Genomic DNA, 11982 nt, shown 5'->3' with positions numbered 1-11982 from the left:
GAGACAACAGAATTGTCAGGTAAGTTTAGGGTTAAAGTAAAATGTCAATATAACACTTCCACCAGTGTAATAATAATCAGATTTAAGTGATTTTGTAAAAAAAAAAAAAAAAAACGTTGAATTTAAAACCATATTCTGAACAATTTTATTGTACATATTCCTTTCCATTATATTTCATGTCATAGATTCAGTATTTGTGAGACGCTGTTGTGTTTCTGTTTGTCTTTCATCATCTGTTCTTCACTAGATCTACTAGATCATCAGAGGGATTTGACTGAATCAAGATGCTGCTGATCATTGAAGCTCTTCTTCTCATTTTAGCTGCTCTAGGACAGGTAAGCTTGTGTTCTAGTATGAATATTACAGACATGAATACTGATCATGTGATCATTATGATTTCTGTTTCTGCAGGATCACAGAGCTGCTGCTGTTGAAGGACAGATATTTCCACTGGATATGGCACTGGATTCTGTTGATGATCAATATAACGGTTGTAGAGATAAAATGGCAGAACGTGTGGAGACAAAACTTCTAAAAAATGACCTCAATAACTTGAATATTTTTAAAACGGCTTGGGAAAAAGGAAAAGAGTTTGTCAAGACCCCCAAAAAAGGTTTGAATAAGACTCATGAAATTGCCATTTATGTGTACAGTGATGCTCTTGTATATAATCCCTTCAATCTTGACACTCGTCGTGATAAAAAACAGTACAAACAGAAGACATACAAATGGTATTCACTTTACTTTCTGTTAACAGATGCAGTACAGATTCTGAACAATTTAAACAAACAAACAAACAAACAAAACAAATGCTATACAACTTATCGTGGCACTACAGTTGAGTTTGATAAGAAAGTTCTGAACAAAGAGGTTCGTTTCGGCTCCTTTTCATCCTCCTCTCTTGATCGTAAGAAAGCAAAAGGTTTTGGAAAAGTATCTTGTTTTGAAATCTTCACTTGTGAAGGCGCTGATGTGTCAGAATATTCGAAACTTCGTCATGAGAAAGAGGTGCTGATTCCTCCATATGAGAAGTTTAAAGTCACTGCTGTCAGAACAAGAAGAGATCAGAAAGATCTCTGGTGTGAAAATGTGTTTGTGTTGAAAAGCTCTGGAATAAGAAGTGACTTGGACTGTGCTCTATTTAAGAAAAGAACCAAGACCAAAACAAAGTACTGAGAGTCATACTGAAATTACTGAACAAACTGATTTGAATTTATGATATATTCATGTACATCATCTCCAACATTATTTCCTCTTGGTTTAGTTCAATAATAATTTGTTAGAAAACACAATTTGTTTAATTTCAACTAAACTAAATAAAGTTATTTTAAGTGACCCAATTCAGTGTCCTCAGACTGATTTTATATGCATCTAATTTCTTAATTTATATTTATATATAATTTATATATATATATATATATATATATATATATATATATATATATATATATATATATATATATATATATATATATATATATATATATATATATATATATATATATATATATATATATTTGCATCATATTACTGAACAATTTTAGTGCTTTCTATCTAACAAACGTTCAGCGATAGCATATTGACTGCTAAATGATCTTCTGAGTGCAATGCATTTATGAAATGAGCAATAGCTGCTAAAACCTGTGAAATGACGAGTCTCTTCTTAAGTGTTCATCCCTTTACATTCAGTCTAAACTAATGTTGCTAGTACGTAAATAAAATAAAATAATTGAAAACTTTGATTAATTAAATTAGTGTAACAAAATGTCCATTTGTTTAAAGTCTTCTTATATGAACTTTAATTGTGTGGAAAAGCTTTCCTCAATTGAATAAACCCTTGTGCATCAATTCAAAACAGTTACTCAGAGGGCCTTATAAAGGGGAAACATGTCTGTGTCAAAACATGTCATGAAAGTTTGAAGTTTGTGAGTACAGACTTAAGTCTGGTCTCATTTTAAAGAAGACCCTGGATAAAATATTGTTGAAGATATTTTTTTATATAAAACATGAAACAAAACAAGTTATAGAGGTTTAAGTTATGAAAATAACTTATGAATATTATTTTACATAAAATATATTTTATAAAGCTCCTAGAAAAAAAGATTTTGTTTGAGCGCAATACCAGATTTTCCCCATTAGATGCCAGCAAAGCTGCAAAGCTTCCCTGTCCGTTTGTTAATTGTATTATCAAGGTAAATAAAGCCAGTGAATGTGCCTCATGCGTCCCTCCTGTATCTTCACCTGATACAATGATGACAATAAAGTACTTTAAATTGAGTGAAAAAATGAAGTACGGAGAAAAGTCATGCAGCTCACCTTACTGTCTGCATGCATAATAATAATTCTATTTTAACTATCTTTAGCCATTATTTCATTAATGATAATTGTTGGGCACCGTGTGCTGCTATGGATTTCACAGTTTTTCTTTTTTTCTTTTTCTACAGTGTATTTTAAAGGTGTTGTGTGTGATTTTTAGTGGCATTGTGGTGAGGTGACGAATTGCAACCAACAAAAGTTAGTCTGCGTCTCTTTTTCTGTTCTCTTCTTTCCTTCAGTGATTCTGCTTGTTAACAGGCTTATTAAAGGGTAAGTATTTTACACTTAAAGCCCTGTTTACAGATCGTTTCTGATTAAATAGAACGCTTAAGATTAAAATTTGGACACATGCTGCACAGCAAAAACTCCAGTGTTAAATTAACACTCCTGGGAGTGTATATGAGTCCACACTCAAAAGTGTAAAGTGTTAAAATATGAGTGTTAAATTAACACTCAAGAGTGTTAAAGTTAATGAGATAATTAAGTGATTAGTTTAGTGATGATTGAGCATTATTGAAGACACCTGATGTTAACAAGCAGAATCACTGAAGGAGGAAATCACTATTTGTAAGTTACCATTAAGGTGATGGGTGTTTGCTTTAGTTGGGCTCTTGACACTTATATGTTTACTTTAAATTTTGCTTGTCTGCTGTTATTGATTTATAACAGTCAGATGAACAAAGTGACAATGTGATCTGATGGTGTTGGTTATGTTTTGACATAATCATGTTGTGATCCGTATAATAAAACTTATTGAGATGGCTTAAATTGTTAATTACAGCAGCTCTGTGATTCTACAGCACATGATTTTCAGTATTTTTCATATAATACAAAAATATTTCTTAACCATTGTTCTGATCAAAAGACTTTCAAATGAATTTATTTAGAAACACAGACATCAATAATCAGCCTGTGAATCTCAACAATGGTGACAATAATAAAGCATGTTGCAGTGGCTGCCACCAATCACAACTCATTAATGGCTCCCATCATGCATTGCGGTATGAATAAATTATGATCTGAATTGTCTGTGTAATTTACTTTTCCTAATTGAATATTCTGCTCGTCACCATTGTTGAGATGCATAGACTGAATCTTGACGTCTGTGTGTGCCTAAAAGAAAGATTTTTGTTTGTTTTCAAAACAACTTTTAAGAAATCCTTTGTATTATATCTAAAATTCTGGATATTTATGCAGATTCACAGTTATGCTGTAATCAACAACATAAATCTAAGTCAGAAAAAAGGATCTTAATGAGTTCAGTGATCAATTTCAAATGATGATTGTCATAATATAACCAACACCATCAAATCCCTTTTTCTCTTTGTTCATCTGGCAGTTATAAGATACAACAGCCAAACAAAATCTAAAGTAAACATATAAGGGTCAAGAGCCCGACTAAAGCAAACACCCATCACCATAACGGTGGCTTACAATTTGTGATTTTCTCCTTCAGTGATTCGGCTTGTTAACATCAGGTGTCTTCAATAATGCTCAATCATCACTAAACTAATCACTTAATTATCTCATTAACTTTAACACTCTTGAGTGTTAATTTAACACTCATATTTTAACACTTTACACTCTTGAGTGTGGACTCATATACACTCCCAGGAGTGTTAATTTAACACTGGAGTTTTTGCTGTGTGCTGTCCCGAGAATTTTAGGTTTATTTCGCTTTCCCCAAAACCTCTAGAATATAGGTGCACTGGAACACTCCTTCCTAAAACACATTAAACTTTCGTTTACAAAGACGTGAAACTCACCGAGTGGTCAGGGGTGTCCACTGATATGCTCAACCAAAAATCGCTGCAAAAGATGCTTTCCAACAGGTGTTTTACCATTCGTTGTAAAACTGTGGATCTATTTTTCCAAACGTCTCACACCCGTAGATTCTTTCATTGAGAGCTTGAATAATAGACACTCCAGCCCAGTTGGTGGCGATAATGCACCTTTGCCGATTGCAAGCAAACCGCTGGCATTTCATTGAATACACAGAAGAAGCAGAAGAAGAAGCAGCGGAGTAATACCTTACCTCACACAGCACATTCAATACAAATCAATGGAGTTGGACAAAAACTACGATAAAACCTGTTGGAAAGCATCTTTTGCAGTGGAAGGTGCGAGCGCTAGAGAATAAATAAATAAATAAATAAAGAGCGCACGGATGGCACCCTAACAGGCTAGCAAATTACTAGCATGTTGTGTTTGCAATAACGATTTAGATTGAAGCTAGCGATGTCAGATCAATGTGTGATATTGATTAAGTTATATTTAGCAGTATAAATAATAAGAAACGACAGTAAATAAAGATTAAAACAGAAAAATACGAAGGTTACAGACGCAAACCAATGCAACGCAGCAGCAGCAGGGCAGACAATAGCAGTCTGTGTATCAACCTCATTCAGTGTATGAATCTCAACAATGGTGACAAACAGAATATTCAATTAGGTAAAGGAAATTACTAAGACAATTCTGATGATAATTTATTCATACTGCAATGCATGATGGGAGTCATTAATGAGTTTTGATTGGTGGCATCCAGAATGCACTGCAACATGCTTTATTATTGTCACCATTGTTGAGATTCACAGGCTGATTATTGATGTCAGTGTGTCTAAATAGAGTATTTAAAAAAAAAATTTGATCAGCTTAACTTTTAAGAAATATTTTGAATTATATTGAAAGTCATTTGCTGTAGAATTCCATGTTACTATATCAACAAGTTAGACATAACTTTTTAAATGGAAGTTGTGATTCAGATCAAAAAATGCTTGTCAAATCATAACCAACACCACCTGATCATCTTTTCTCTTTGTTCATCTGAGAGTTATCACTCAGATAGAACAGTCAAACTAAATCTAAAGTTGATGATTTAAGGGTCAAGAGCCCAACTAAAGCAAACACTGATCATCATAATGGTGTCTTAAAATATTTTCTCCTTCAGTGATTCTGCTTGTTAACATCAGGTGTCTTCAATAATGATCAATCATCACTCATTGAATCACGTAATTATCTCATTAACTTTAACTCTTGAGTGTTAATTTAACACTCATATTTTAACACTTTAACACTCTTGAGTCTGGAGCCATATAACTCCCAGGAATGTTCATTCAAAAATGGAGTTTTTTTTTTTTTTTTTTTTTTGCTGTGTACCACGATAAGTTTGACTACAGACATGATCCTGGATTCTTTTGAGAGGTAACACTTCACTAGCCTGACTACGTCAGACCTCTTACTTCCGCTCAATTTCATTTTGCTTCTGTACTCAGTCTGAGACAGCGTCATAGCTTTCCGTTTTCCTCCGGCCTCAAAACAGCCGGCCAATCAACGAACAGAGGGCGGGCTGAGAGCCGTGACGTAGACACGGATTGTACCGTTGATGCGTAGATTTACTTCACATCTGCAAAAGTCGTTCACAGCCATGTTCACTCCGGTATTTCGCTCGATGGTTTTGTTTTCGCATCATACATGTGTTTACAGTGGAAGTTAGATGCGGCTGAGCATGCGCATAACACACACCATAACCAAACGTTATGTGATTGGCTTACAGGTAACCAATGATTTTAAACTTCAGACAACCCCCCCCCCCCCCCCCCCCCCGCGGGAAAGAAAACGCTTTTCAATTATGCCATGCCACCCTCTGTCTACGAAGCAAAGCGAAGTAGCAGAGTTTGGTATTACCAGGCTAACACTTCACTCCTCAAGCCTCAGGAAATTTCACTTTTGTAATGTTGGCCAGACAGAATGTCTGTTACAGTTTATTGCACTGCACTGTTCAGGTCAGGTCTTTTCCCTCCAATGTCAGATAAAAGAGAAGATACAAATTAACCTTAACAAACAACCTTATATCATACAACTTTTAATCCATAATCTTTTCATTTGCATTTCCATTGGCTTTAATGTTCTTGTTACACTTCTGTGTCTGGTGGAATATAATTAATTCCCTGTGCCACAAATATCTTTGAAAATGTTTCGATACCCATATGCTTTTCGAAAAAGGGTCACACTTGGGCTGTTTGCATCAAAAGTGTGTTAAATAGATTTTAAATATTTTATTATAAACACTGTGCTATACTATAACAAGAGGTCAAGCATTGTTGTGGTAATCAGATACTTTTTAAAACACTTTGTGCACAAAACATTTTGAACTACTGCCATATTTAGAAACACTCAGAGACATCAAGAATCAGCATATGAATCTCACATATGAGATGCATCTGACACACACTGATCAGTGATAAACCTTGGGATGAGTTCTGTGACCCGCAAGCTATTTAATGATGGAGGTTATGTCATCGTCAATAAATAATCAACAGATCACCCCCAGCATTTCTCTCTGCTCTCTGCCTCTGGGGTGAGGGGGGAGTGGGGAGTGACAAAATGGTTGCATCTGTGGTTCTCTTACGAGAGTTCTCTCGTACTGCGTTTTGCTAAAAACGCTATGGGAAAAGTCTCTTTTCACGAAAACACTGAAGCAAAAAATTATCCTTTAATTTTCATATATGTAAAACGCGTTGCGGCAGCAGCAGACAGCTGAAGCAAGACGGCTTGTCTGCTCATTGGCTGCTCTGCGGCAACTGCATAAGCCTATCGAGCGCAGGCTGATGCAACATCAGGCCAATGAGGGCGCTTCGCGCCCTCCTCGCCACTTCCCGCCGAAACGGGCGTGGCTTATCCCTATAAAAGGAGCTCGAAAAGGCTGATTCACTCAATTTTGATCTCTTCAGCGGAGCGCACGCATCGCTGGATCACGGAAGCAAGCGTCGTCGAAGCAAGCACCTCAGCGGGACGAGCCCTCGAAGCTGCTGGCCAACGCCGCCTTCTACAGCCGTACCTACTGCGCTTTCCGACGCATTATATCCTTTACTGCTATTGCTCTGTTTTTCTGTGTGTGCGTGTGGTATTTCAGTAACACTCACCCCCTAAAAGAGCGGCGTCTTTCTCAAGATGCCTTCCTGCGGCTCGTGCAGAGCCCCACTCGCCGAGGGAGACAACCACCTCATCTGTGTTTCCTGCCTCGGTGAGGACCATGCAGCGCTCGCGCTCGCTGACGGCGGCTGCCCTCACTGCGAGCTTTTGCCGATGGTGGCTCTGAGGACCCGCCTGGCATCCTTCGCGAAGCCTGCATTCACCGCCGCGATGCCGCGCCGAAAGAAACGGCGCTCGCAGCGGATCCCGGAACCCGCTCCAGCCCGACTAAGCTCGCCGGTTCGCCCGCTAGCTTCACCGGCCTCGCTCGAATCACTCCCCGATGCTCAGCGCCCGCAGTCTGCCGCCGCTTCATCTGAGGGGGTCGTTTCAGAGGCCGCGTCGGGGGATAAGGATTCCTGTTCTCTCCTGGCTTCGGACAGCGAGGATTGGGCGGTCTCTGAGGATCCCGCGCCTCCTGCCCAAAAGCCCTCGGTGAGAGCCAGCATCGAGACGGAGCTCATGCGGATACTCGCGCTGGCCGCGGCGAGCCTCGGCCTCGAGTGGTCTGCACCGGAGCCCCCCTCTCGCACCCGGCTAGATGGTAGCTTCCTCCCCGGTGAGCGCTCTTCTCCGGAATCAAAGCCCGCTCCTTTTCTTCCTGAGTTACATGAAGAAGTTGCGAAGGCCTGGAACGCTCCCTACTCTGCGCGGACGCGCTCATCTGTGTCGCCTGCATTTTCCTCGCTGGATAATGCCAAAGACCGAGGCTACCTCTCTCTGCCGCCGGTGGAACAGGCGATAGCGACCCATCTTTGCCCGCCCTCTGCTGGACGGCGGACTAAACCGGTGTTGCCTTCGAAAGCCTGCCGCATGACGTCATCACTGCTCGTGAGAATATTCTCCTCCGCTGGGCAAGCAGCGTCAGCGCTACACACCATGGCTACCTTACAGATTTTCCAGGGAGATCTCCTCCGTAAGTTGGATGAGATGGGACCTGATGCTATCTGTTTGGCGGATCTAAGGAGTGCTTCGGATCTGGCGCTCCGAGCTACCAAGGCTGCCGCGCAAGCAATGGAACGGTGTATGGCTTCCGCCACTGTCGCTGAAAGGCACTTGTGGCTGACGCTCACGGAGATGGCCGATTCCGAGCGCACAGCGTTTCTCGACGCCCCGCTGTCTTCCGCTGGCCTCTTTGGTTCTTCTCTCTCCGAGTTCGTGGAGAGATTTACCGAAGCCCAGAAAGCGTCCCAAGCCTTCAAGCACTTCCTACCGAAGCGCTCTGGTTCTGCGGCGAGTCGTGGAAAACGGACCCCGCGGAGCTCTCAGCCTCAGCCCCCGCCTTCGGCCTCATCTTCGCAGCAGCCGCAACAGCGCAGCGCGAGACCCCGCTCTCGATCAACCGCCCGGCGCCCTACGCACGGGCCCCGACCGAGGATTGTGGTGAAGCCTGAGGTTCCGAAGAAGTCCTAGCACTGCTAGGAAAGCGCAGGTGTGTGAGTCCCGTTGCGGCCGGCCTCTCACCCAAGCGCCTCGCTGTTTCAGTCCCAAGATTCGCGGCTGTTCCAGTGTTATCTGCAAAGCGCAAGCCTGTTCTTCTGCCCGCTTGCCTGCACACAAAAGCCGTTTTTACGGCTACCCAGATATATCCCAAAATGAGTGTGATTTCTGGTGTCCCGGCCACGGCCGATGGTGCTATAAATGTATAAAATGCCCATCGTTACACACAAGCACAGCCCTACACTTAGGGCTCGCGCGAATAAAATCGACTCAGATCGATTGCGCTTCCAACATAGTAAAAGTGCCCACTGCCCAGTGCCCACAAACACTATGTCTATCAGATCACAGGCTCTCCGTAAAAGCGAGACCTGTGAGTGCGCGCGCTGCTCACACAGGCAGCACGCCCAAATCAGTAAATGTGCCCGCTCTCAGCCCACATCTACTTGCACACATGAGTCCCACGGGACTCTCGCAGCCCTCCCTCACTCAGCTAAGCACTGTTGTGGGGTCGAGGGTGAGCGTTCCGTCCGCTGTATCAAGCGCGCCCCCTGCCTCAAATGCCACAGGCGAATCGCCTACGTTTGCGAGTCCCGTAGCACCTCTGTCGCACGGCGAACAGAGCGAGCTCTGTATCCGGCCCTTAGCCAACCATGCAGAAGCATGGGCAGCGCTTCCAGGGGTTTCGGACTGGGTCTTAGGCATTATAAAGAGAGGCTTCTCGCTACAGTTTTTTCGACGCCCTCCACGCTTTACAGCGCGCGTCGAAACTTCGGTGCCGTTGAAAGTAGCACACCTACTTCGCGCCGAAATATCAAAACTGATAAGCAAAGGGGCGATAGAACGTGTTCCCCGTGCGCAAAGCGAACAGGGGATGTACAGCAGATACTTTCTAGTCCCCAAAAAGGACGGCGGTATCAGACCCATTCTGGATCTAAGACGGCTGAACAGAGTGTTAGTGAAACGCAGTTTCAAAATGCTCTCGACCAGCAAAATTCTCACGCAGGTTCGCCGAGAAGACTGGTTCATGTCGATAGATCTGAAGGACGCATATTTTCAAATACAAATAACGTCGCATCACAGGCGATACTTGAGATTCGCCTTCGAGGGTCGACAGCGCGCGTCGAAACTTCGGTGCCGTTGAAAGTAGCACACCTACTTCGCGCCGAAATATCAAAACTGATAAGCAAAGGGGCGATAGAACGTGTTCCCCGTGCGCAAAGCGAACAGGGGATGTACAGCAGATACTTTCTAGTCCCCAAAAAGGACGGCGGTATCAGACCCATTCTGGATCTAAGACGGCTGAACAGAGTGTTAGTGAAACGCAGTTTCAAAATGCTCTCGACCAGCAAAATTCTCACGCAGGTTCGCCGAGAAGACTGGTTCATGTCGATAGATCTGAAGGACGCATATTTTCAAATACAAATAACGTCGCATCACAGGCGATACTTGAGATTCGCCTTCGAGGGTCAGACATACCAGTATACAGTCCTGCCTTTCGGCTTGTCCCTGGCACCTCGTACGTTTACGAAGTGCATGGACGCAGCGCTCGCTCCTCTCAGAAACAGAGGCATGAGAGTGCTGAAATATTTGGACGACTGGTTAATCCTAGCCCAATCACGATCTCAGCTCATAGAGCACAGAGCCATTTTACTCGATCACCTCGAGAATCTTGGTATCACGGTCAATTGGGTGAAGAGTTCACTGATCCCCAGTCAAACGATTTCGTTTCTGGGGGTAGTTCTGGACTCACAATCTATGACAGCACAGCTGTCGCCGCAGCGCGTGCTGAGCATTCAGAGCGCGGCGAAGTCTTTCCGCTGCGGCGCTTTAACCCCGCTCAGGAAGTTTCAAAGGATGCTGGGTCTTATGGCCTCAGCATCATCAGTTCTCCGGCTGGGCTTGCTCCGCATGCGCCCGCTGCAGTTCTGGTTGAAAGCGCGGGTACCGCGCGGAGCATGGGTAACCGGTCGATTGCGCCTCAAGGTCAATCAGGACTGTGTCACAGCCCTGGTACCTTGGTTGGCGAACGACTGGTACCGGTCAGGTGTAAGCCTGGGGACTTCCTCGAAGGTGACGATGGTGTCGACAGACGCATCCACCTCGGGATGGGGAGCGCTGCTCGAGGGCAGACCGTGCTTCGGCCTATGGTCGGAACGAGAAACACATAAACTGCCTGGAAATGGTGGCAGTACACAACGCGCTGACGCGTTTTTGTCCCCACATCAAGGACCAACATGTCATAGTCCGTTCGGACAATGTGGCCGTGGTGTCCTATATAAATCGCCTAGGCGGTCTGAAATCAGCGTCCCTGTACAGGCTGGCGAAACGCCTCCTAATATGGGCTCAGCACAACTTACGCTCGCTGAGAGCAGTGCATGTGCCCGGACTTCTGAATGTGGGCCCGGACAGACTGTCCAGGAACAACATTCCCCCAGGAGAGTGGTCTCTACACCCACAAACAGTCCGGCTGTTGTGGGAGAGATTTGGCAGAGCGGAGGTGGACCTATTCGCGTCACACGAAAACGCTCACTGCCCCGTGTTCTTTTCAAAGACCAGCAGCGCGCTGTCCCGAACGTGGCCGCGCTGCCCGCTATACGCGTTTCCCCCCGTCTCACTCCTGCCACAGGTGCTGGAACGGATCAGGGAAACAAAATGCCCAATACTGCTTGTGGCACCGTTCTGGGAAAACCAGGCGTGGTTTCCGGCTCTGATGCAGTTAGCAGACATCGCTCCATGGCCAGTGCCGGTGAGGAGAGACCTCCTCTCGCAAGCCTTGGGCTCGATTTGGCACCCACACCCGGAGCTGTGGTCCCTTCATGTGTGGGCACTCAACGGATACCCGTTGGTCTCACAGGGGGAGTCTTGAATACCATCACTGAGGCTAGAGCGCCGTCGACCCGGCGGCTCTATGCTTCGAAGTGGTCGGTTTTCTCCAGCTGGTGTACGGCTCGGAGCTTTTCACCCCTCGAATGTGAGGTAACGGAGGTTCTCTCCTTCTTGCAAGAGCTGTTGGATAAGGGCAGATCCCCTTCCACGCTTAAAGTGTATGTGGCGGCTATCTCAGCGTTCTCTGGTTCAGCGCTAGGTCAGTCACTGGGAAGGAATGATTTAGTCATCCGCTTCCTCAGGGGAGCCAGGAGACTGAATCCGCCCAGACCTCCTTCAGTCCCTATTTGGGACCTTTCTACAGTCCTGGCGGCTATGAAAAGTGCCCCTTTTGAGCCTATTCAGTCTATCAGCCTCAAACACTTATCT

The 11982-nt window shown here is 44.1% G+C and overlaps 1 protein-coding gene across 1 annotated transcript; it reads left to right on the top strand.

Moving 5' to 3' along the window:
• Positions 1-284: 284 nt before the first annotated feature.
• Positions 285-7343, top strand: LOC308695769 (ecto-ADP-ribosyltransferase 5-like; the record flags this gene model as incomplete). The annotated part of the gene is made up of 3 exons (XM_081373971.1): positions 285-335; positions 412-1169; positions 7229-7343. The coding sequence occupies 3 exons, from the start codon at positions 285-287 to the stop codon at positions 7341-7343; spliced, it is 924 nt and encodes a 307-aa protein (XP_081230097.1).
• Positions 7344-11982: the final 4639 nt, after the last annotated feature.

The sequence above is a fragment of the Scardinius erythrophthalmus genome (genome assembly GCF_964197995.2).
Source record: "Scardinius erythrophthalmus genome assembly, chromosome: 1".
NCBI classification, from domain to species: domain Eukaryota; kingdom Metazoa; phylum Chordata; class Actinopteri; order Cypriniformes; family Leuciscidae; genus Scardinius; species Scardinius erythrophthalmus.
This window is presented reverse-complemented; position numbering and strand designations above follow the sequence as displayed.